The sequence below is a fragment of the Tamandua tetradactyla genome, chromosome 16 (genome assembly GCF_023851605.1).
Source record: "Tamandua tetradactyla isolate mTamTet1 chromosome 16, mTamTet1.pri, whole genome shotgun sequence".
Classification (NCBI taxonomy): Eukaryota; Metazoa; Chordata; class Mammalia; order Pilosa; family Myrmecophagidae; genus Tamandua; species Tamandua tetradactyla.
The window spans coordinates 67,555,230-67,577,573 of record NC_135342.1 but is presented as its reverse complement, the minus strand read 5'-3'; the positions used below and the strand labels follow the sequence as shown (position 1 = coordinate 67,577,573).

Here is a 22,344-nt window from a genome sequence, read left to right as displayed (position 1 = left end):
GGGACCCAGGAATCCCGTCTCCCAGTCTCTATATCACCCAGGGGACTCTCTACCAGCCAAGGTCATGCCTGTGGGAGGACCCAGATGTTGTCTCTCGAAAGCAGGGGTGGGGGGATGACAGCCAAGTCCACCCTGTGACCCGAGAAGGGGCTGGCCTTCTCCACATGGTGTCCCCAGGCTCCAGATGACCCGTACATGTGCTTGTCTATCTGAGACCATTGATCTGTGCTTCCTGGTCACTTCTTTGTCAGGAACTTTCTTATTCTTCCTTTGTGAGACCCAGAGCAGCCGAGGAATGTCCGGCTCAGAGTTCACACTGTCCCCTCGGTGTTGCCCAGGTCAGACAAGCTGCGAGGCTCCTGTTTCTCAGGCCATTTCTCTGTGGCTTGGAAAAGAAATGCCTTGACCTTTGTAATCCCTTTGGAAGCAACTAAGAGTCAGGGACAGATGGGGCAGTGGGATCTCTCCCAGGGGCAAGCAGATTTGGATTAGGAGCAGGTAGGGAATCCTCCTTACGTCTAAGCATCAATCCTACATAGATGGACTCAAACACGTGCAAAAATTATATATGCAAGGGGCTCTAGTCAGCATTCTTTGGAATATTGGAAATTTGGGGGGAAAAAAATGTCCATCACCAGGGAATGGAAAAATTAATCATGGCAATCTACAGTGGATTTTATACAACTGATAAGAGTGAGGTGGAAAAATGTCCAAGGTGTATTATTGAAGGAGAAAAAAATCCCATAGCAGAACACTGTTCTTATATGAGCTCATTTTATTATTAATAAAGTGTGTATGTTGGAAAATATTTGGAAGAAGATAACTGAATAATAATGGTTCTGTCTGCAGGGTGGATGAGGCAAAATTAAAGGGCATTTTCTTTTACTTTTTAAGTTAATTTCTGTAGTGTTCGAAAATTTTTACAAAAGCGTGTATGCTTTGTTTTTCTAATCAGCAAAATAAAGGTGTAAGAATAAAATAATTACAATTTTATGGACAGCCCCCCACACATACAAAGTGTATATATATGCATACAATGCATTTGCACACACGTGTGCACACATGCACACACACGCATATGGGAATTGGCCCACAGCCTACTGGCTTTTGTCTACCCCCAGATGGACCTGGTGACATGGGGAGGAGGGCACGGGCTCTGCAAGCCTCTCGGGGGACAGGAAGGACCCCGAAGGGCTGAGGAAGGCTCTGCCTAGTTCCCCACCCTGGTCCTCCTGAACCCTGTGGTGATAACCGAAGTGTCCTCCAAGCCCCAGGGCACCGAGGACCACTAGCCCGAGCCCCAGTGCCTGGCAGCCTCCCCCAGGGCGCTGGTCACTGCTCACTCATCATCCCCGCTGGGAGGAAGAAAATTGAGAACAGTGCCTCACGGAGGCCGGGAGAGGCCTGGGCACCCTGTATAGGAATCCTACAAAAAGACTTGCCGAATCAGGGTTACAAAATATACGGTGGATAGTTAAGTGTTTACACAAATACTACAGTGCAGTATCTCTGTGCTGTTCATAAGATAATTATAGGATCTACAGAAACGAGTGCCGCTCGGCCCATTAAAGGCGTATCTCTGTGCGGCCTGTATAAATCTCATTTGGAAATAACAGCCAGGCTCTTTGGGGAGGTCCACCTGCCCCGATGGACCCTGGGTGGAAGCCCGCAGCTAGCCCCCCCTGCTCTTCCACCCCCGAGTCTCCCATCTATCTCACTAATGGTGCCTTGTGGTTGTCGGGGCTGGGGGTGCCAGCTAAGTACCTTTTGGCACGGGATGGCTGCCCCATGGCCCTGCCCCACCGATGGAGATTGCACCAGCCAGGGGGAGGTGGCCCTGTCTGCAGCGAGCCGGGGCTCCCCCGGGGAAGCAGGGAGGGGACGGGTTTTCACAAACAAGACACTCCAGCTGGCCTCGCTAGGGCAGCCACGCGCCCAGCTGCTCCGCATCCCTGCCCTGCTTGCCTTGTTTATCCCCCTCTAGACTTCGACGCTTTTACTCACTGAGCCACGGGGGAGGTTTCCAGGGTTAAGGAGACCCCTCAGGGAAATCTATTCCGACACCCGGGGAGTCAGAATTCATCCGGCAGGCGAGAGGCTCTTCAAGAACGGCGCCTCGCCAGTGCTGGCCTGTCTCCCCTGGTGGGTGGCATCGCCTGCCCGCCCTCCTTGGCCGAGAGGTCCCAGGTGGGGCCCCTGGCACTGGGCCTTTCCCCCACTCTGTGGCTCTCTGCTCTCTCCCCTCCCCACTCTCCAATCTGCCCCATCCTTCTGGCCTCCCACACCCCCCCCCCCCGCACCCCCGCCCCAGACCTGGGAGCCAGCCCAGCAACAAGACTGCCAGATGTCGGTGGGTTCAGGGACCAGCCCAGAAGCACAGATCAGAATCCAAGCGTCCACACGCTCATCCAAGAGCTGCCTGCTCTGGGGCTGTTTTGTTTTTTTTTTTTCCAAGAGCCCCTGGGAGGAGAGAGAGAGACAGAGAGAGAGAGAGAGAGAGAGAGAGAGAGAGAGAGAGAGAGAGAGAGAGAGACAGAGACAGAGAGAGAGAGAGACAGAGGATGAGACAAAGACAGATACAGACAGAGGTTGTCCCTGGGATAAGCAGAAGGAAAAACCTGGGTGAGTCTGGGACCTCTGCTAGCTGGGTGATCGAGCTCTTCACCCCTTCAATTCTTCACCTTGAAGATAGCATCAGTAACGCCTGCTTGCTTACCTGGCATAGTTGTGGAGCTCAGATGAGATGGGGGCAGAGCCTGGGGAAGCCAATTTATTGTCCCAGAGGGTGAGATTGTCCTGTCCAGAGGGCTATCAGGCTCTTTGCCTTTTCAGTGAGTCTGAACTCTAGGACGGCAGCCCAGCGGCCTGGCCCCATGAGCGATTTCCTAAAGAGGAAGCCCGAAACCCCAGTGCCTCCCTACACCGCCCTCTCCCCTGCGCACCACCGAGCGCTGCATAGCTGGGTGGGCTAGGAGGGGCTCAAGGCAGCCTCTAGGCCGGAAGTTCTCAAACGCAAGCAGCGTCAGAATCACCCAGGGCTTGTAAAACACAGATTTCCAGGTCCCACCCCCGCGAGAGTTGGGGGAAGCTGTAGATCCGGGGAGAGGCCTGATCCATTTGCATTTCTAACAAGCTCCAGGTGATTCTGATACACTTTGAGACCTACCAAGCCCGTGCTTCTCAGACTTTTTAGCCTGCCCAAGGAGTCACCTAGAAAGCCTGATAAGACTGATGGCTGGACCCTGTCCCCAGAGATTCAGATTCTGTAGGCCAGGCCGAGGCCTGGATTCTGCACTTCTACAAGCTCCCAGGTGATACTGTCGCGTTCAGGCCCCCGGATATGCTTTGGCGAGCAGTGGTCTTAGGACCCTCAAGTCAAGACCAGCACTGAGTACCTGGTCTACCGTCTCAAGCGCATACCAGCGCCCCCCACCTCGACTTTGCACATCTAAAGCCATCGTCTTGGGAGTAGGAGGGTAGTTCAGTGGTAGAATTCTCGCCTGCCATGTGGGAGACCTGGGCTCAATTCCCGGCCCCTGCACTTCCCAAACAAACAAGCAAGCAACAAACTAATGAAAAACCAAATAAACAAAAATTCTGTAAATGGTGCTGCAATAAGGGACTCACATGGTAAAAGAAGGAAATGTGACCCCCGCCACACAGCATGCAAAAAAATTAATAAAATAAAACCATCATCTTTCTAGAGAGGAAGCTAACTTTGCTAGCTTTAAAGATAAATTGGTGTCAGCCTTTAAAAATAATAATAAACATTTAAGTATAACATTCATACAGAAATGTGCACAAATCATAAGTGTAGTGTTCCATGGATCATAACAAGTGAACGTACTCAAGTAATTCCCCTTCCTGGCTTGCTTTTACATGTTCCTTAACTAAAACTCCCCCACCCTGAGCAGAAAGCTTGCTCACTCCTCTTTGGTGACCAAAGCGCTTTCCTCTATAAACTGTCCCTTCACTGAGGGCTTGTTAAACAGAAAACGAGAAATACATGAAGATTTATAATCCATAGGATTGGGTATTAATTTCTAACTTTCTAAGACCCCCACGTTCCGTTTGTCACTCGTTTGGATCTGAACCCCAGAGTGTTTCTCCCCTGGAAAAGGTGCTAAAGCAGTGGCTCTCAAGCTGGTTTGTACTTGGTTAAAATGCAGATTCTGACTCAGATGGTTTTGGGTGGGGCTGGGGAATCTGCATTTCTAACAAGCTCCTTGGTAATCCAAGGCTACTGGCCCTAGGACCACACTTTTTGTGCAACAAACCTTTTGCACTACAGACGTACTGAGTCAATATCTTCATTTTAACAGGATAACCCAGGTAATTCTGAAGCACCTTTTGGTTTGAGATGTGCTACTCCAGTGCAGATCTGAACCATGACAGCGCATTAGAATCACCTGGGGAGCTTTTAAAAACTACCCACCCAAAGTTCCCGCCTCATCAATTCAATCAGAAACTCTGGATGTGGGACCCAGGAAAGGGTGGTGTTTGAAAAGCTTCCCAGGTGATTCTAATGCACAGCCTGGGCTGGGAACCACTACTCTAAAGAAAGCAGTAGTGCTGGAACTCTTTGGGCTAAAGGGTTTTCTGCCATAGACTGATTCAGAGGACCTTATAGAAATGATGCTTTCCATTTAGGTGAGATTTTCCATTTTCCATCATTACCACATGTTGCTCTTACCATAATCCCATAAAAGTAGATAGGGAGGATGTAGCTATGCTCATTTTAGAGTTAAAGAAACTGAGGCTTAGAGAGATTGACCTGCTCCCCATCTCAGGGAGAGTCGTAGAGCGGGTGTTAGGATTCTATCGCTAACTCAGGCATGTCTTACTGTTCAATGCCTAGAAGATCTGTAAATACAACTCTTAGGGAGAAATAAGCAGGTCTATTTCCATTCTGGGGTTGGGCTCGGCGCTTGATGGTTGCTATGGTAACCGCATCCTTATTGATGCCCATCTGCATAGATTTGCATGGTGGCCAGGTACCGACCCTCCGTAAGAGTCATAGGAAAAGCAAACCACGTGTCCAGTGAAGTCTTCCCAAGAAGGGTGTGGGCCGACCCATCCTCTACCCCAGCCTTGGATAGCACGGCCTCCTGGGCGAGGAAAGAGGGTGGAAACTGCAGGTGGTTGCTTTGAGGGAGGCCAAGGTAGCAAAGGTCTATTCTCCCGGGTGGTGGGCTTCGCCCCCTCTGGGTGCCACAGCCTTGATCTGGTTGGCTCTGGCTATCCCTGTCTGGCTGCCTCACGGCAGGAGTCCCTTAAATGCTCCTGGGGAACAAGGCCACAGCTACACCTTGGTCACTGCGCCCCTTGCAGGGGCCATGAAGTCGAGCTGTTGTGCAGTTCAACAGATAAAGGCATGCCACACTGAAACACCTTCCTGTCTCTTTGCTGGGGTGGACAGGGGACTTGGTGGAATTCCCAGCACAGTGAAAGGGGATCTCCCAGCCTCTGAGAGGGGTGCCGTCCCAGCTCCTGGCCCCTCTCTCCCTACAGTTTTATCCCTCCCTTTCTCTTCTCTCTGCTCAGTGGCAGAGGCTTCTCACAGAGGCACTCCAAGCCCCTCTGTCCATGTTGCTGCACCTGTGGATCTTGATTCTATGACATCATTGTTCTTTCATTGCACTTGATCCTCCCTGGAAAGATCATGTTCAAATTCATTTCCTTGTTTATTGTCTGCCCGCCCCCCACCCCACCATTACATTGTAAGCCCCATAACACCAGCCCTTGTCTAGCTCACCTTTGCATCCCGGCGCCTAGCACAGAGCCCAGTACAAAATGGTGCTCCATACAGGCTGAGTGAATTAATCCCAGTTCAGGAGTCTGAGTATCAGTTCTGGTCCTGCCTCACTGTGCGACCCTCAGCGTGTCGCTTGCCTTCTCTGTGCCTCAGTTTCTAATTGAATCACAAAGCGAGGATTCTGCTCTGCCATATCGCAAGCATGTGTGTCTAAAAGGGTTGTGACCACTTGGAAAATGAGGGCAAGCTGTTATACGCGTTTATATCCCCCACGGCAACCCCCAAAGGGCCGTACACACTGCGAGGCCCCACATTATCTGCTGTGTCAAAGAAAGAGCAAAAGTGCTTTGGAAAAATGAAGGCATTTATCTGTGAGGGAGTTACTGGCATTCACAAGCCTGCTGGGTGAGGCACTGGCTCATTGTCTAGATTTCATGAGGCCGTTAAACTACCTGAAAACCTTTCTAGAACAAAGTGCAGTAAAAATAAAATGCACATATTCTTTGTAAGTCTCAGAGGCACCCCACAGAAAAGGTGGCCCCTACAGGTCTGCAACTGTCTTACTTTCTTGTTCACTCTTCGGCCTCCCGGTGTCCCCAGAGCAGCGGGCCATGACCGCGGGCATTTGTGAGGCTCCAGGAAGCCGCTGCAACCTCGCCACGAAGGACGAGGGAGGCTCCACCATCGTTCCCACTTTATAGGGGGAGAAACTTAGGCTCAGAGAGGCGGCACGACTGGCTCAGAGTCCCACAGTGCTTGTGACAGAGGCAGGGGGAGAAGCAGGTCCCCGGCTCCTCCCACTCCGCCGAGGCCCCTGCCCCCCCTCCCAGTAGTGGGCAAAGGGGCTGGAGAAGAGACAGCAAAGAAGCAAAGACCTGGGGCAAAGCAGGAGCCCCCAGATCGCAGGTGGGGGCTGCTCCCCATAACGCATCATGGTGCACTGCCCGCCTGGCCCCTCTGACTTCCTGCTGATCTGCTCACGAAACAGACACAGGCACTCACTCATGTGCCCCCAAGGCCTGGCTCCTGACCCAGCCTCGGCCACCCCTGCTTCACTGAACCGGGATGTGCCACGGTGCCAGCCGCGAGACCCCCACTCCCTTCCCCAACCCCACCCCACCCGGCCCCCGCTTCTGCTGAGCTCTGCTTTCCGTCTTCCTCTCTGACCCTACAAAGCTTCCAAGGAGCCGCACGTGCCTTTGCCTTCTCAGGCAAGAGAAAATCTCTCCGAAGAAATGGGAGACTAGTTAAATCAAGGCAGGGAGTGACCAGGGAGGGAAAAAATGACTGGTTCCTCCAACATAAAGGTATTATCTTCCAGATGATGACCTTTTTTGGAAATCCCTTCTTCCCCCACCTCCATCCCTCATGCCCCCACTCACAGCTGGCCTGGCCGGCCACTGGGCACATACTTCTAAATTCCAACTCTCTTAAGAAGCTTCAGAGGACACCCTAGAAGAAATGAGCACCTCACCTGGGAAAAAAAGGAAACTCGAGTATCCCCTCTCCCCCCACCAATTACAATCACATCTTCTCCCTGCAGACAAAAATACATAATTTATCTCATGAGATTCTGTCCATGCAATATTTATCGTGGCATCTTCTCCACAAGAGGGCCTCTCTAAGGTTATTTAATTAAGATTTTAAATTCTCAGGGAGGCACTAGGAGGAAAGGATGAGAAGGGACCCCCCCCCAACCAGAGGCCAGGTACAAGCTCCTTTTATTTAATTTTTCTGTGTTTAGCTTGTAAATTTCATTTGCCCATGAAGAAAGCTGCCACCCAGCTTTCCTGTCCAAGCGGAAGCTCCTCTCTGTGAGAACCTTGCTCAACTGCTTTACATCAGATGTGGAACTAGACTTCAAGCCGGAGCTTTGCAAACTTTGCTGCACACTGGAACTGTCTGGGGGAGCGTCAAATGAAGCTGAGTGCTTAGGTTGCACTTGATGTTGTACTTAACCAATAACATCAGAATGTCTGGGGATGGAATCGAGGTATCCATATTTTTTTAACAATCTCTCCAGAAGATTCCAGTGCGAAGGAAAGTCTAGAAACCACTGCCTTAAGCCATGTCTGATGCCCACCCCACCCCCCGATGCCTCCGTCCCATTACAGCTGCCACCAGTGACCACTGATGGTGGCCATCCTAGGTGACCTCCACCTAGGCCATCCTAGCTCATGGCTTGACACTCTAAAGGAGCCCTCACTATATATGTCACCTTCTTATAAGTCAGGCTTGACTTGCAAGGAGAGTGGGGACTGGGCTTTGAGAATTGCACATTTTCCCCAGATTCATTCTCATCGTTATACACAGGTTCTAGTAACTGAATTCAGTAACCACATTTATGGTGCACTTAAAATGGATTGGATTGGGCAGTGTGTGATAGGCTTTGCATCCAATAATCCTATTCAGTTACACCCCTATGTGGTATCATCACCCCCATTTTGCAGATGAGGAAACAGAGGCTCAGATATAACTTGCCCAGAGTCACGCAGCTGGTAAGTGAGGTGGACCCGGGGTTTGAATCTGCATCCGCGGAGCTCAGCCTTTTCTCTTAGTTACAGAGTAGTGGGCTGCCTCTCAGTCACTCAGTCCCTGGGACCGAGTCTCTCTGGTATCCCTATCCCATAGGACAGATGCCCTACCTGTCTCTTTGCACCCTTCCCTGCCTACCCCAGGGCCTGCCACCGGCCGACATTCCTCCTGAATCTTGCTCCTGTCGTCTCCTGGTAGACCTCGGGCACCTACCTCTTACCCAATTGGTTATGGACAGATTCAGCAGCTCCCAGCTTCTGCTCACTTCTGCCGGCTTGTCCCAGATGCTAGCTCCTCCCCGCATCTCTGCCTGCTGAGTATATATTCCAAGAACTTGCTGTTAGTAATCTTGGATCTCTGTGGTTGCAAATTCCCCAAGCACAGGAGCTGCACCCCTAACACTGCACAGCCAGGGCTGGCCTGGACACATGCTTGTTGACCAGTGGGAGAAGTTCTCCCAGAGGCCCCCGACTCCCTCACCTCCACGAACCCCACGAGAACCTTGCCGTTTAGCTCTGATGTTGTATCCCCACCCCGTTTGCTGTCTTTGCAGGAAATGGGTATATCGAAGGTAAAGAGCTAGAAAACTTTTTCCAAGAGCTGGAGAAGGCAAGAAAAGGCTCTGGCATGGTAAGCCCAGCCCCCTCTCCCATGGATCGGGTTTTTTGGTCACATTATCTATCCCAGGGTACATGTCACTGACCTTGATACTTGGAGTTTGTCTTTAATTTACAAGCATAAAAAGACTGGGATACTCCCCCAAAAGTTCCTCAATATCCTTGGGTACCTGGGATGAGGGGCGAGTGGGGGTATTCATGAATGGGCATCAGGGGTTTATGAACCACCCAAAATTGAAAAGTTTGTGTCTGTGTAGGTATATACACATGTATAAGTATTTTTTCCTAAGTACAGTGCCCTGGGCTTCCTAAGGTGCTTAAAGGGGTCATGACTCAAGAGCAGAGGCTTTCAAGTGTCTTTATTCTAGATCAGGGCCTCTCGGCCTCAGCACAATGGACATCTGGGCTGGGGTGGGGGGGCCGGCCTGTGCACTGCAGAATATTTAGCAGCATCCCTGACCTCTACCCACCAGATTCTCTTAGTACCTCCCCCAAGTTATGATAACTAAAAAAAGTCTCCAGACATTACCAAATGGCCCTTAGTGGGGAGGAAAAAAGCACTGCTCTAGACCAGCAAAAGCTGGAATCTTCAGTGAGAGCTTAAAGAAAAATTGAGGGTTGCTCTGAACCAGTGTCTGAGCCCAGTAGCACTGTCTGGCCTCATCTGTGAAGGAGTCAAACTGTTCTTCTTAGCCTGCCTGAAGTGACTGCAAACCACGGCTCAGCCCCTTCATGGGAGAAAAGCTGTTTCTCCTGGTGCCAGCCTGGCACTGCTGAGTTCTCTAAAGCTTTTTGGGGGAAGCATTTGAGAAATTGGAAAGCCAAGGAGATTGGAGCTGGTCTGTTGTGAGCCCCTTGTCTGGTTCTCAAATACATGGAGTCAGGCCCACCCCCTTGCCCCAGCTCCCACAGGTCCTTTGGGGGGGTCTCTCTCCTCTCCCCTGCTGCATGTCTGTTGGCCAGTCCACTGCCTATTAGCAGTTCTTCAGGGAGCCATTTGGGAAATAAGTCACAAATCCACCGGTGAGCTGCTGGTTCAGAGCTCAGTGGAGTGCCCCAGTGAGAAGAGGTCAACACTACTGGCTTAAGAGGGTTCGAGGTGACTCATGGGTTTGTTTAGCAATAGCTCCCCCATCATCCCTTATTACTAGGACAAGGAAGCCTGGATCACAGAAAACACTGGCTTCCAAACCAACTCTGCGATGGTGGAGTGGGCAGAAGAATGTGTTTTTGTGAAATACTTGAAGTCCGACATCCTTCTCTTAGTCATTCCCTTCTTTAGATGGCCTGAGGGATGATTTTTAAGTCCTTCAACAACAATCCCAACCGACGTCACCCAGGACTGATTCTCACAGCAGGTGTTATACGGTAGAAAGGGTAATGGACTTGGGAGCAGGAGTCAGGAGTGCAAATCCTGGCTGCACTAATTGGATCACCGTGGGAAAAGTCACTTCATCGCAGCCTCCATCTGGGTGTAAATGGAGTGTCTGCTAACCTTACGGGGGCTGTCTGGGATGACCACGTTTGTGACAAATGCCTAGGGTCATTCCATGCACGTTGTTAGTAACTGCAAATAAATAAATGTAGATAAACAAGTAATTCTTGTCAAATTGAGACCAGTTCATCTCAATATCATAAAAGGTAGAAAAACTCTAAGAATTGGCAGAATTCTCCTTGGCCCAATCTTAGAACCCACCCAGAAGTCATCCAATAAGTGAAGAGAAGTATCAGCTGCCAAAGGTGGGTTCCTCTTTGCTTAAGGATAAAAAAGAGCTCATCAATGCAAATAATTAATCAGCAGCTCCCCATTCCAGGGAAAGGTTTTAGAACTTCAAGAGAGGTTCAGATTCAAGGTGGAAATGATGGGCTAGAGAAACTTTTAAAGTTTTTTGTCTTTCCAGAAGTCACAACAATTAAATGGCTCACATAAATTATCCCTCAGATGCACAAAGACTTTCTTCTTGCATTCCCACCGCCTCCCTGGCATGAAATCAGTATGAAAAATATTCTGCAATTGCCAGTTAGTGTTTAAAGAAAATAAGAAATTCCCCTTGCTATGGTAGAGCACTTACTGGGAGGCACTGGATTAAGTTGGGTTCTATTAGAAGCTGTCCCAGTAAAATGTTGGGGCCTCAGGTCTCAGATTTGAGTGACAGGAACTAGTCCCCACCCTTCTGGTTTAATACATCTCAAAGGCAGAGGTGCACATTTAATTACATGCCTATGTACCCTGGGCCCCTTTGTAAAGTATGTGACTAAGTCTTGACAAAGGAGACAGCTGGATTTGGAAGGGTCGTGGAAAGAAACAGGACAGCAACTCAGAGCAAAAGCTGAGCCTGATTTTGTGCTGACAGATATGGGACACAAAATGCTCCTTGTCACTGCCACACTGAGAGTGTGGGGGACCCATGGTTTGCAGAGGGACCCAGCAGCCCCCCTTTGTCTTTCCACAGATGTCAAAGAGTGACAACTTTGGGGAGAAGATGAAGGAGTTCATGCAGAAGTATGACAAGAACTCGGACGGGAAAATCGAGATGGCAGAAGTGAGTCCTGCCGCCCTAAGAGCAGCATGAGAAGGGCTACCCACCCCTGTGCCTCTCCCACGCACCAAGTGTCCATCTGGGGATCTAAATGGGGTGGCCTTAGAGCTGCCTCCTCACTCCCCCAGCCCCCAGCCCCCAGTACTTAGGCTGACCAAAAAGAACAGGTGGGGCTTTTCCTGTGTATCACAAGGGAAGTGAATTTTCCTTCATTTTCCCAAGGTAAGAGGAAGCAACTAACAATGGTTTAAGACAGGGATCAAGAGCTCAGATACCTTCCCTGTCCAGCTGGTTTCTAAATGTGTGAAAAGCTCAGCTTAAGACAGTAGGAAGGGTGAAAATTGTGGCAAACAGGGAGATTCACAGCCCTCCTAAAGACATCACAAGGCAAATTAAAAAAAATAAGTACATATTCATGGATGTGTATGTGTGTATGTACACCGACATGACGCTCATGCATACATGTGCCAGATCAAACACTTCTGGCCATCAGTTTGCAACCCCTGGTTAGGGTGATGGCTGCATGTGACCGAGGGCATAGCTCCCCGGGGGGATTACTGGCTGGGATGCTCTCGGGATGCTTCTTAGGTTGGGTCTCCTAGAAGCAGAGCCTGAGACAGATTTGAGTGCCTGTGATTTGTTGAGGGGTTGCTTTTAAGGGAAGGGAAGAGAGGAGGGCAGGAAACAGCAGAGGAAGTTGCTAAGCAGGGACATGCACTCAGCTGGAGTCAATTCTGACCTGAGCTCATGGGGAGATCTGAAGTGCAGATTGGGCCATAGTTGGCCCTACCTTGAGGCAAAGGGTGTGTGTGATCTTTTGCACCTCCATGTCAGTCAGTCATTGGATTCAGGCTGCCCACTTCTCCAGACTGGGGGGGGGTGGGGGGTGGCGGGGGAGTCATCTCCTCCAGCAAGGCAACTCTAGTTTGGTTGAGGGCAATTCTCTTGCAGAGAGCAGTGATGAGCAGTTATCCCCCCAGCCTCCTGAGGATGGCGCCCCAGCCATATCGGGATCTGGGAGGAGTGCCAAAATGTCCATGGTGCAAAACTCAGAAAACCGTGACTCCCGTAGGCTTAAGCCAGGATTCAGGAGACATTTTCCTGTAAAGGTCCAGATTATAGTAATAATGTTTTAGATGTTGCAGGTCACATAGTCTCCATTGTAACAATTCACTCTACCATTGTAGCACAAAAGCAGCCCAGACAATATGTGAATGAATGGACATGGCTGTGTCCCAATAAAACTTTATTTACAAAAAGAGTCACTGGGCCAGATTTGCCTGTGGCCCATAGTTCACCAACTCCTGGGTCAACTCTCAGAAGCTTCCAACAAGAAAGGTCATAGGTAGGGTTGGCTCCAGCTCTGCTTCTCTGCAGTTCTCTTGATTCTGTTCTTTGCCCTAAAACAGCATCACCCTCAGGCGAGCAAGATGGCTGCGTAGTTCTAGACATTGCATCCAAATACAACCAGATCCAGTTGCAGAAAGGGACCATCTCATTTGGATCCATTCTAAGAGCAAGGAAATTTTTTCCATATGAACCTTCAGCAGACGCTCCCCTCACAGTTCATCAGCCACAACTGGGTCACATGCCTCACCCTAAGCCAATCACTGGCAAGGGGAATGGAATTGCCACCTTTAACCCACTTAGACTAATCAGGATTTCATCTGGGAGAGGAAAAAGGGGGTAGTCCAGGTGGGGGGGGGGCAGCCAGCAGTGTTTGCTGCACAAGAGTTCTTGATTTCATTTCTACAAAGTCAGAGTTGTTGAGGTGTAATTTACATAAAATAAGCTGCATCCATCTAAAATGTAAAATTCAATGAGTTTTGGCATTTTACAAGTTTCACTACTTGTAAACAGCAGTGAATTACCTCCACAATCCAGGTACAGCTCTTCCATCACCCCTAAAGCATCCCTGCCACCCGTCTGGCCATGCCATCCTAGGCAACCACTGATCTACTTAGATTAATACACATACTTTAGAATTGCATGTAAGTAGAATCAAATACTAAGTATTCTTTCAAGTCCGGGTACTTGTATTTTACAGTGCCATGCTTTCTGTCCTTCTGGCTATAAGATTTGGGGTGACCTAGAAGCACTTCTCAGAGCATCTTCCTTTCCCTTTGAAGGGCTAGCACCCTCTGTTCTAAAGGAAGGAAGCAAAATGTGACTCCTACGCTGCCTCTCCACTGACCCTTTTACCATCTGCAAAATGGTAAAAGCAGCTCTGCTCTGCTCCCTGGCGTGTCCCTCCCTAACGTCAGTGTCCTTCTCTGTGTCCTCGCAGCTGGCGCAGATCCTGCCAACCGAGGAGAACTTCCTACTGTGCTTCAGGCAGCACGTGGGCTCCAGCGCTGAGTTTATGGAGGTGAGGCCAAGGCACTGCCTTCTCTCTGTGTGTTCGGTGCTCCTTCCTCCATGTCCAGAGGCAAGCTCGCCCTCATAATGCCTAGAAGTGGTCCCGGGAGATGCCAAGCCACTGAGAACGCCACTCCCCAAGTGCGGTCCGCAGACCAGCAATGCCAGCGTTGCCTGAGAGCTTGTTACAAATGCAGCATCTCTGAACCTGCATTTTAACAAGATCCCAGGGTGATCTGTGTTCACATTAAAGTATGTGTGTGGGGGGGGGGGGGGCGGTAACTGACAAGACAGCTTAGGTCAATTACATTTGGGAAATGCTGGATTTGCAAATCACACTAAAAAGTCCTAGAGTAGAGAAATCTATTTCGCTCCCGTATCTCCCTTGCTTTCTTATTCAAAACAGTTCTCTGGAGTTCCAAGGAACCCGCTTAGGGGAAACACTGCCTCAGGCGGACGCTCGCCCTGCTTTACCACATTGCCACAAAGAAAAGAAGGAATAATGTACTACCCTAATACTGGGAGGGGAAGCCCAGTGAGAAGCCCAGTTTCCGATATCTTCCACACTTGATCTTTGACCGTGTCTGGGCTATGGAGTCTCCCTTTAAAAAGGGCATTGCTGCTTCGCAATATAAATTCTTTGAGATCTTTATGTGAAAATGCGACCCCCAAATTCAAGTGTCCTTTGAGCGATACTATTTCTGACCTCAAAACGGAGAGCATTAGATTGGACCACATGAAAGTGCCAATATTCAAATGACTCGACTTACAAAAATGGCAATTTCATGTGGTTCAACCAAATACGTTATGAATCCTGATGTCCTGCAAGGTCCTACTATTTCGTGCTCGTTTTCTGGCACACTGCGCCCTTGCTATCCAATGGCTGTCAACCCAGCCCTGCCACACACACACTGCCTGCTGTGACAGACCACGTCCAGCCTTCACCATAACTCATGCGGCCACTTGATGTGTGTGTTAAATCCGTTCCCGGCCATGGCTCATCCCCTCCCCGTGACCAGCTACCCGAGAGTGAGTGGCGTGCTAACCCGCAACCCATACCGCGGTTGAGCTCCTCTCGTGGGTAGAAAGTTGGTTAGAAACAACCGATTCTCAGGCCAGGAGAGCCACGTTTCAGGTGGCAACCTGCCTCGGCATCAGATATGGATTTAATTTCACGGTGCTTTAAAGGATTTTCTCCAGTTTTTTACAAGATGGCAAGATTCCATAGACTGGTCGTTGATATTCTGGATTCTGTTCTTAGTTATTCTCTCTCCTCTCTGGGGGGCAGAAGTCCTGCATATACTTATAACTTGTCGAGGGCTACTCTCGCGTCAGTTTTCTTTCTGTCTATAGAAAAAGGAGTGTCATGCCCAGCTCCTCCTTCCATGATAGGAAGCAGCCAAAGGCTGCCCTCTGTTCCAGCCTGGTCTGAAAACAGGGATGCTGATAGCTTGCAGGGGGCAGAGATGTTTAATGAGGAACGAAAAGCAGCTCCCTCCCTCTGCCTCCCCATCTCCCTTCCTCCCTTGCTCTCTCTCCCAATCTCAATCTCTCCCTGCCCCAGTCTCTCTCCCTCACTCTCACTTTCTCTTAAAATCCCACTGTCTGTGTAACTGACATGATTCCATAGCCACATCCGCTTTTTTGCTTAAAAGCCCCAACCTAACTGCGGAGCAAATAAATACTCACCCAAATTTCCTGGGGTCCCTCCCTCCTTCAGTACCGTCCCCTCCTGCAGCTGTCCATTTGTTCCATTTTTATCAGCCGGAAACAACAAATGGACCCCCAGTAGCCCTGAAAGGCGTGTGCTCTCAAATTATCTCCCACCCCACTGCTCAGGCCAGCATTTTAATTTCTAATTTTAGTGAAGCCTGAGGACTTCTTTGGGATTTCAAAAAGCCCCAGGTCTCTTGAACTCTTTTCCTTGAATGGGAAGAGAATGACCCACTGAGGCCGCACACAAAGTGCTGAAGGTAAAAGAAATCAAGCATAAGATCCAGAGACAGAAGGAGGGGTTGGGGGAGGTAGGGAGGGGGGCACTGGATCCAGGTGAGGGGGAGGGCAGACCTGCTGGACAAGCAGCCAGATGCCGTGCTGTGTGCGGACTGGGCTTCATGGGGGTCAGTGTCCTTTCAGCCAATTGGGGGGATGTCTGCCTTCTTTCAACGTGGAGGAACTAAATTCCCGAGCACTAAATGCATGCAGGTGGTTGGTGACATAGGGTTTGGAAACCTGTACAATCCTCTGTCAGCCCTGGGTACTTTTTCAAGAGTATGCTTTTTGGATGAGGGAAGGAATATTTTCATGGAACCTGCACTAGTTTGCTAGCTGCCAGAATGTGATATACCAGAAACAGAAGGCTTTTAAAAAGGGAGAATTTATAAAGTTGCAAGTTTACAGTTCTAAGCCTATGAAGATATCTGAATTAACGCAAGGCTATAGAAATGTCCAATCTAAGGCATCCAGGGAAAGATACCTTGGTTCAAGAAGGCCGATGACATTCAGGGTTTCTCTCTCAAGTGGGAAGGCACATGGCGAACATGGCGACATCTGCTAGCTTTCTCTCCAGGCTTCTTGTTTCATGAAGCTCCCTGGGGGCGTTTTCCTTCTTCATCTTCAAAGGTCTCTGGCTGCATAGGCTCTGTGGCTCTCACAGATCTCTCCCTCTTTTTCCAAAATGTTTCCTCTGTTAAATGATTCCAGTAAACTAATCAAGACCCACCTGGAATGGGTGGAGTCACATCTCCCTCTAATCAAAGGTTAATACCCACAATTGGGGGAGCCACATCTCCGTGGAGATAATCTAATCTAAACAAAGACAGTCCCGTAATCAGATATAATCTATCCAAGTTGCCTGTAGTTTAGGCCTACACTTTTGCTGGGATTTGCTCGTGTTTTATAATTAAAAAACAACAACAACAACAAAATCAGGACCAAATTTCCTGAGGTCTGGCACTCCTAAACCACATGAACTGCACAGCCTTGTATGCTGGCGTTGAAGAAATGCCTAAGATGTCTCCTGATAATACCAGGCAGACATGATGTGGAGAAGTGGGGGAGGCAAGAGATAAGATTTAGGAAAAGAATCAGTGCTTGTTGACACAAGAAAACCTTAGGTTAATGGTGTCCATGAGTGCCACGTGGAGCTGGGGAAGAAGGGCAGCAAAGTTAATGGAACAAAACCTGAAGGAAAACCTAAGAAATAGGATCAGACACCGAAACAAACCAAAGGTTTAGGGGAACAAGTTTCTCTGGGCCCCTTTGCCACAGATACAGGCAGTCCTCACCCCAACCACCCACCCCCAGCCACCACAGCATTCCCTCCTCTCTGCCAGATGGTTTAGGGAAAAGGCTGTGGGGTGGTGATGGCCAGGACCATGTTTCTTAGGAGCATTGTATCAGCTATCTATGGCTGTGTAACAAATTATCCCCAAACTTAGCAGCTTAAAATGATACACAGTATGGGTCAGGAATTCAGGAATCGCTTAGCTGGTGGTCTGGCTCAGGTGTCTCATGAGGTCCTGGTCGAGGGGGCAGCCAGGTTGCATTCATCTGAAAACTTGAGTGGGGATGGAAGATGCACTGCTGAGTTGGGCTGTTCTCATAGCTTATGGCAGGACACCTTTCTGTAGGGTCACTTGAGTGCCCTCAAAACACAGCAGCTGGCTTCCTCCCTTCCAGAGTGCCAGACCTGAGAGACAGCAGGAAGCAGCACTGCCTTCTATGACCTGGTCTCAGAAGTCGCACACTGTCATGTCTGCCATATTCTATGCATTAGGAATGAGTCACTCACCCCATCCCATGCTTCAGAAGAGGAACTGGGTTCCACTGTTTGAAGGGAGGGAGGTACACTGAAGAACTCATGAATATTTGAAAGCTGCTGCAACTATTTTTCCTTGTTTCTCCTGTGCAACATCTGCTTGTGCTCAGCAGGCCAGAAGGTAGAGGAAGGAGGCAGTCAGATTCATGTTGCCTGCAGAAACTCTGCTTCTCTTTGACTCCCAGGTGCTATGGTCAGGAGACCATACCCTGGTCCCTCGCTGGCATCAAACACACACTCCAGAGAGCTGGGACTCAGCCTTGAGCCCAGAAGCAGAGCAGGATGGGATCCAGGAAGGTGTCTGACTGGCCAGGCCTGGGCCCCGTGCCTGCCTCTGGAGTTGGGGTCAGCCCCGCTTGAATTCTGTGGACTGAGAGTAGAAAGGGGAGGGGAGGGTCCCAAAGAAAACAATAGGGTATTTTTCAGTTAGAAAGGTGGGGGGGGGGGTGGCTTTGGGTAGTCTGAGACCTGATGACACTACCAATTCACTTCACCCTCTGACAGGCTTCCCTGTGTGACAGCATGGAGGGACGGGGTGAGGTAGCAGGTGTGAAGAGTAACCCAAGCCTGTTCCTGTCCCTTCCAGAGCAAGTTAGAGTAAGGAACCTTGGTTCTAGTCCCAGCAGTTTTCCTCCTTCTCTGTGTGACCACAGTCAGGACTCTTGACCTCATAGTCTCCTCTGGGACATGAAGGGACTGGGCTGGACCAGGCCCACCCCCCAACCCCTCATTCTTGAATACCAAGACCCAGCCTGGCCCTCTGAAGGACATCGGCTTGGCATTGTCCCTGCAGGCTTGGCGAAAGTACGACACAGACAGAAGTGGCTACATCGAAGCTAACGAGCTCAAGGTAGGCTGGGCCTTGGGGAGGGGTGGATGCTTTGGAAAAGGGGTATTCTGGCCAGAGTAGCTGTGGGCTGAAGGAACCTGGGGAGGGAGGAGGTGGGTGAGGAGATAGGGGCTTACAGTCCATGCAGGAGTACCCAAGCCAGGCTCTGAATTGTTGAACTTCTCCAGGGCATTGCTGTGAAATCAGTAATGTGGAGCAAGTTGTAGGGCCCCAGAGTTCAAACCAGCCACAGGGCAGGTGTCCTCGAGGGAGTTCCAGCTGACTGCTGTTTCTGGCCTTCTGGCCTGTCCATCCACCCTCGAGTTCCTCTGGCTAGCCAGTGATCCTCGGGCACTGAGCTGGGTGCTGGGTCTAGGAGGAGCACAGCCTGGCTCTCCTGCCTTTCCCATCGGGCAAGGTTGCACCCAGGGCCACCTCCAGCCCTGGGAGGTCACTCCACAAGGGCCAGGGGCTTGGGGAATTGTGCGGGATGGAAGTGACACACATGGGGAAAACAGGGTTGACTGCCTGAATGAACCAGTGAGCGATGGTTGCAGGATTGAGTGTATGCGTCCAGAGCTCTGAAGAGGCCTCTTGTATTCCAGGGATTCCTTTCAGACCTGCTGAAGAAGGCAAACCGACCTTACGACGAGTCCAAGCTCCAGGAGTACACCCAAACCATAGTGAGTGGACAGAGGGGCCCCTCCCCAGAGACATAGGACTCAGGCCCTGAGCCCAAGGGGGATTCTGGGTTTGGAGAATCTTTTTGTTGGTGATTCTTCAGGGTGAGGTGGTGCACAGTGGCAGCTAACAAAGAAGGACGCCTGTTTCTGCCCCATGCCCCTTCTCCTTGAGACTCCCCCCACTAGCTGTCACCGAGGCCAGTGTGAGACTGGGGAGCCTCTGTTTCCATGACAACCTCTACAGCTCCAGGAGAAGATAAACTTGGAGAGGGTGGGCCTTTGGGGCTGGCTGGCTGGGCCTCTGCTGCCCCTGGCTGGGAAGGGGAGAGAGGTGCAGTCACAATGTGCCCACCTGTCCCCCCCACCCCATGCAGCCCCTGCGCTCTTCACCTCGCCTCCTTCCGCTCCTCTCCAGTAGAGGGCGCTGGCAGTCAGACACCCCCCTCATTTCCACCCCACCCCACCCTCGCAAGAGAAAGCCAAAGCAAATAACCCGGCCACCTCTGTCTGTCCCCAACAGCTCCGGATGTTTGACTTGAACGGGGATGGCAAATTGGGCCTGTCGGAGATGTCCCGGTGAGCGCCTGCCCACCCCCACCCGCATCCCCAGCGGCACTGCTCACAGATCATTCCTGTGCCGCTCTCCCTGCCTCTGAAATGAGTGGGTGGAAAAAGCGACAGGTGACAGGTCGGGTGTCAAGCAAGTGGAGGCAGGGCTGGATATAACTGTGCATTTCAATACTCGGGTTTGCCTGTTTGCTTCTCCTTTGAGCCCTCCGCTCACTCCCGATTATTAAGTGCTCAGCGACCTTTGCTGTAGCTGCAGAGCCGGCCTGAGCCGGCCTTGCCTCATCTGGGCTCTAATGTTTTCTTTCCAGTCTTTTGCCCGTACAGGAAAACTTCCTGCTCAAATTCCAGGTAAAAGGGCCGCTTTGCCTTCCTGGGCTCCTTCCCTTCCCCTCATCCCCATGAGCGTCTCCCCTCCACCCCCACCCCCCCAAACCCCCGGGAATCCCACACACGCCCCGCGCTTGTTCTCTCTCTAATACCTTGGTCCTTACAGGGCATGAAGCTCAGCACAGACGAGTTCAACGCCATCTTCGCATTTTACGACAAGGTGAGGAGGCGAGGGCAGCCCGGCAAAGCTGGAGGTCTCATCCCGGCCACTAACCCCTGCCACGGGCCGGGACTGCGGTCAGAGGTCAAAGGTCAGAGGGCAGCCGGGGCTGCAGCCGCAGGGTTTGTGCCAGATCCTTTTCGTTCCCTGCAGCGTCTCCTGCTGTGTAAGAAGTGAAATGCCATTCGCAGTTCGTGGGCCGGGTCTTAGCATCTGAAAAAAATGCAGCAGAGGAGAGTTGGTGGAAGAGGGTGTGACCGTGTCCCGTGGGGCTGGAGGGACGCGGCGCCCAGTGCTGCCCCCTGGTGCCGGCTCGTAGTTCTGCACTCAGGCCGGTTGTCCGGGGAGCGGGAAGTGAGGAAAAAGGAGCTCACCCACCCTCTCACCCCGCCCTTCCCTGCCGCTGCCGGAGTGATCGTTCTGTCTCGAGGGTTGGGGTCACTTGAAATAGCCCCTGTGCTCATTCAGACCTCTGCCTGTGGATGTCACTTCGGGGAGGGGGGCTGCAGCCAAACCCTGCTAGAACCTCATTCATGTTGTCAGTGCGAGTCAGAGACACCAGAGCTCGAGGCTACCAAAAGCGCCGTGCGCGCGGATCTGCCCTGTGCCTGCACTGGCCAGTTAATTAAGACAGAAGTTGGTGCATTCTTTTGCCACGTCACAGTCCGAACTTCTCCTTTTGTACGCTGTATGGGAAGGCTCAACTTTGAGAGCTCCCCAGGAATGGGTGGGTGGAAGCAAGGATCAAGGTCAGCGCTCCGGTGCTGATGGGTCTCTGCCCCCAATCACCAGGATGGAAATGGCTTCATCGATGAGAACGAGCTGGACGCCCTTCTGAAGGATCTGTATGAGAAAAACAAGAAGGTGAGCAGCCAGCCAAGGGTGGGGGCTGGCGCCTTGTCCCCAGGGAGGGTAGAGAATGCCTGGGGACTGCACTTGGATCCCCTCCGATTGGCCAAATTGCCAACATAAAAAGACTTTCTGCATAAGGAGAGATTTTGGAGAGCTGGGGCAGTGGGTGGTGAGGGGCTATTCTGAGTCGAGAAACTGCAGATTCTGGAGCTGGAGATAAGGCCAAAAGGAGCCACCAGAACGTTTGTTCCCCTTGAGGAAAAACCAGAGGTCCCAGCTCTATCACTGTGCCTGGTCCTGCTGCTTCTGGAACATTCCCCAACGACCCTCGAGTGGGCTAACCTCTATGCACAGGGTAGGAGGGGTCTGGGTGGAATGTGAACCAGGAGACAAACCTTTGCAGCTGGCTCCCTTCACCTCCTGGAAACTGGCTTTCGGCAAATGGTTTTGCCTGCTTTCTTTAATTAGAGGATGAAAGCTCTATAATTCCTTGCCTTGCCTAACTGCCTTGGCTGCCAGGCAAGAGCTAAATTTAATGCTCAATTTCAGGAATAAATTCACCACAGCCTCTGAGTCTGTCTCCCTTTCCAAGTGCTTTCTTCTCTCTTTCTCTTAAATCTCATCTTTTGTTTATTTTTATCCCAAATTTATCTTTTTCTTTGTGTTACCTAAAATTGCTTTTTAAAGGAGCAGAAAATAAGTTATAAATAAGTAAATTGTTCCTAGGAAGAGGGAGTTATTGGCCACAATTTTGAACTTGGCAAATCTTTCCAAGCACCAAATTCTAGGAGTAAATTATTTATGCACCCTCATCTGTCAAAGGAATGTTAGGCACCATAATGGAGAGTCTCTGTAATTATATAATGGGACATAATTATTCTTCCAATGGCCCCACCTTACACCTGTGGTTGATAAGCCCTGCAGGCATGCGTTAAATTCAGGAGTGGCCTGAATTTCATGGTTACCACCTTTCTTGTTTAACACAAAAAGGACAACTAACTCATATAGCTGCACAGGTTGGCTCCAGGTATGGAAACAAAAGGAAGGGTTCAGGTGTTGCAAATGTGAAGGTTAGAGAACAAGGATAAGAATAAAGTTTGTTTTCCTGGGAGCCCTCCACCTGTACCAGACTCCAGATTTGGCACTTCGAATCAAGAGAATGACTCATTATTTGCATGTCTACAAATAATGACACCTGATTTGGGAGGAGACGGGCTATTTTTGGTGAAGCCACGTGG

The 22,344-nt window shown here is 50.6% G+C and overlaps 1 protein-coding gene and 1 long non-coding RNA gene across 5 annotated transcripts in view; one reads left to right on the top strand and one right to left on the bottom strand.

Moving 5' to 3' along the window:
- Positions 1–22,344, top strand: part of CALB2 (calbindin 2) — a 36,833-nt gene that overhangs the window by 3,032 nt on the left and 11,457 nt on the right. The window contains exons 2-10 of the mRNA XM_077132960.1: positions 8,844–8,920; positions 11,361–11,450; positions 13,735–13,815; positions 18,419–18,475; positions 19,060–19,137; positions 19,658–19,713; positions 20,016–20,055; positions 20,201–20,254; positions 21,047–21,118. Coding sequence (XP_076989075.1) covers positions 8,844–8,920; positions 11,361–11,450; positions 13,735–13,815; positions 18,419–18,475; positions 19,060–19,137; positions 19,658–19,713; positions 20,016–20,055; positions 20,201–20,254; positions 21,047–21,118 — 605 coding nt within the window. The remainder of the gene's footprint in view (positions 1–8,843; positions 8,921–11,360; positions 11,451–13,734; positions 13,816–18,418; positions 18,476–19,059; positions 19,138–19,657; positions 19,714–20,015; positions 20,056–20,200; positions 20,255–21,046; positions 21,119–22,344) is intronic.
- On the bottom strand, positions 12,717–21,556 carry LOC143659715 (uncharacterized). Of its 4 annotated transcripts, none has more exons than XR_013163669.1 (5): positions 20,187–21,556; positions 18,592–19,077; positions 17,599–17,995; positions 16,282–16,491; positions 12,717–12,957 (listed from the first exon to the last, which is right to left on the bottom strand). It is a non-coding gene; the product is annotated as an uncharacterized LOC143659715 (long non-coding RNA). The 4 variants fall into 4 exon arrangements; XR_013163668.1 differs by having other exon boundaries at positions 17,599–19,077; positions 20,187–20,467; positions 20,725–21,556; XR_013163666.1 differs by having other exon boundaries at positions 17,599–19,077.